The sequence below is a fragment of the Frankliniella occidentalis genome, unplaced genomic scaffold, assembly GCF_000697945.3.
Source record: "Frankliniella occidentalis isolate FOCC.00 unplaced genomic scaffold, Focc_3.1 Scaffold9, whole genome shotgun sequence".
NCBI classification, from domain to species: Eukaryota; Metazoa; Arthropoda; class Insecta; order Thysanoptera; family Thripidae; genus Frankliniella; species Frankliniella occidentalis.
In genome coordinates this window covers 450,834-452,100 of record NW_026267139.1, presented here as the reverse complement: position 1 = coordinate 452,100, position 1,267 = coordinate 450,834, and the positions used below count along the sequence as shown (strand labels likewise).

Below are 1,267 nucleotides of genomic sequence, written 5' to 3'. Positions count from 1 at the left end.
CCCTGCTACTGCACTAGAGACAGAGGGCGGGCACCTGGGTGCAAGAGACTCTCGAACAGACGGGCCCGGGAGCAGCGACAATAATCTTTTTGCTGGTGACCTCCGGAGAACATAGAGGGGCAGCTACGCAACAAACAAACATATGAGAACCTATACGCATTCGCAACATTTTCGAGACGGTCCGATCCGCGGGTGCGCGCTTGTTGAGTCTACCTCGCCGTCGTCCACGTGGGCGTTGCTGCGCGCGAGGCCAGCGACCACGGCGGCGGGGACGCGGACGCGAGCGCGTGTCGAGTTCACCCTCGCGGACGCAGCGCAGACTGCAGCTCACCTAAAGGCCCCCCCTCCGCCCCGCCGTCGCGGGGGTGCTCAGCTCAGTAGCAGCCCCGACGCCGCGTCGCGAGCACGTCCGCGACGACGACGCCCCGACAGAGTGAGTGAGAGACACAACCGCGCCATCAGCACCCTCTGCGTCGTCGACACCCCGCCGCCAAACCCATCCGCCACCCACCCGCCATGACAGCAGCAAGCAAGCGACGGAGAGGTAAGTTGTGCTGCCCGAGCAGTGGGGCACCAAAGTGTTTTCTGCAGAGATGTGATACACATATCGTGCAAAGCCTACGCGTCCCTCTGTTTGTAGCTACACAGTTGTAGCTACAACCGTCACGGCCGCAGGCAGCTTTATCAGAACCGATACTGTAGAAATAAGTTCACTCGGCGTCGTAGATTCGCAAGCCGGCATTAAATCAACATTTTAAAACTGAATAGAAGCTGTGGATCATTTTTGGATTTTTCAGAAAAAATGCTTTTTTTGGTCATTTCTGGAGAAAATGGATTTCCCCTATAGCTACGAATATGACATTGGGCACGAATTTTCATTGTCAATCGTTTTGTATTCGTTCACTCTACAAAAACCCCAAGGCGGAACAAAATTGAGGACTAACACTTAGATGAGTTCCCTTGTTAGGACCAACTATTTCACAGGAGAGACTCTCCACACCTCCAATGCTTCATATAAGGTACTCTAACAGCACATTTCTGGTTGTCACCTTCTGCAGGCGCTGCGGCCGCGGCGCCAGAGGCGCATAAAGCTCCCGGCTCCTTGAAGAAGCGAGACTTCTTCGGCAAGCGGTCTCCCGGTTCAAATGATTCCTCGGCGACGACGACGTCCGCCCCCGCTCAAGGGCCGCGTAAGGGTGCCCCCGTCGCCCCGACCTCCACGGCGGTGCAGGGGCCTCCAGCTGCTGCCCCAGCTGCTGCCCCAGCT

At 57.1% G+C, this 1,267-nt stretch overlaps 1 protein-coding gene across 1 annotated transcript in view; it reads left to right on the top strand.

The window, feature by feature from the left end:
* The first annotated feature begins 364 nt into the window (after positions 1-364).
* LOC113202711 (uncharacterized) overlaps positions 365-1,267 on the top strand; it is a 9,137-nt gene continuing 8,234 nt past the window's right edge. Inside the window, exons 1-2 of the mRNA XM_026417085.2 lie at positions 365-544; positions 1,059-1,264. Coding sequence (XP_026272870.2) covers positions 517-544; positions 1,059-1,264 — 234 coding nt within the window. The 5' untranslated portion in view covers positions 365-516. The remainder of the gene's footprint in view (positions 545-1,058; positions 1,265-1,267) is intronic.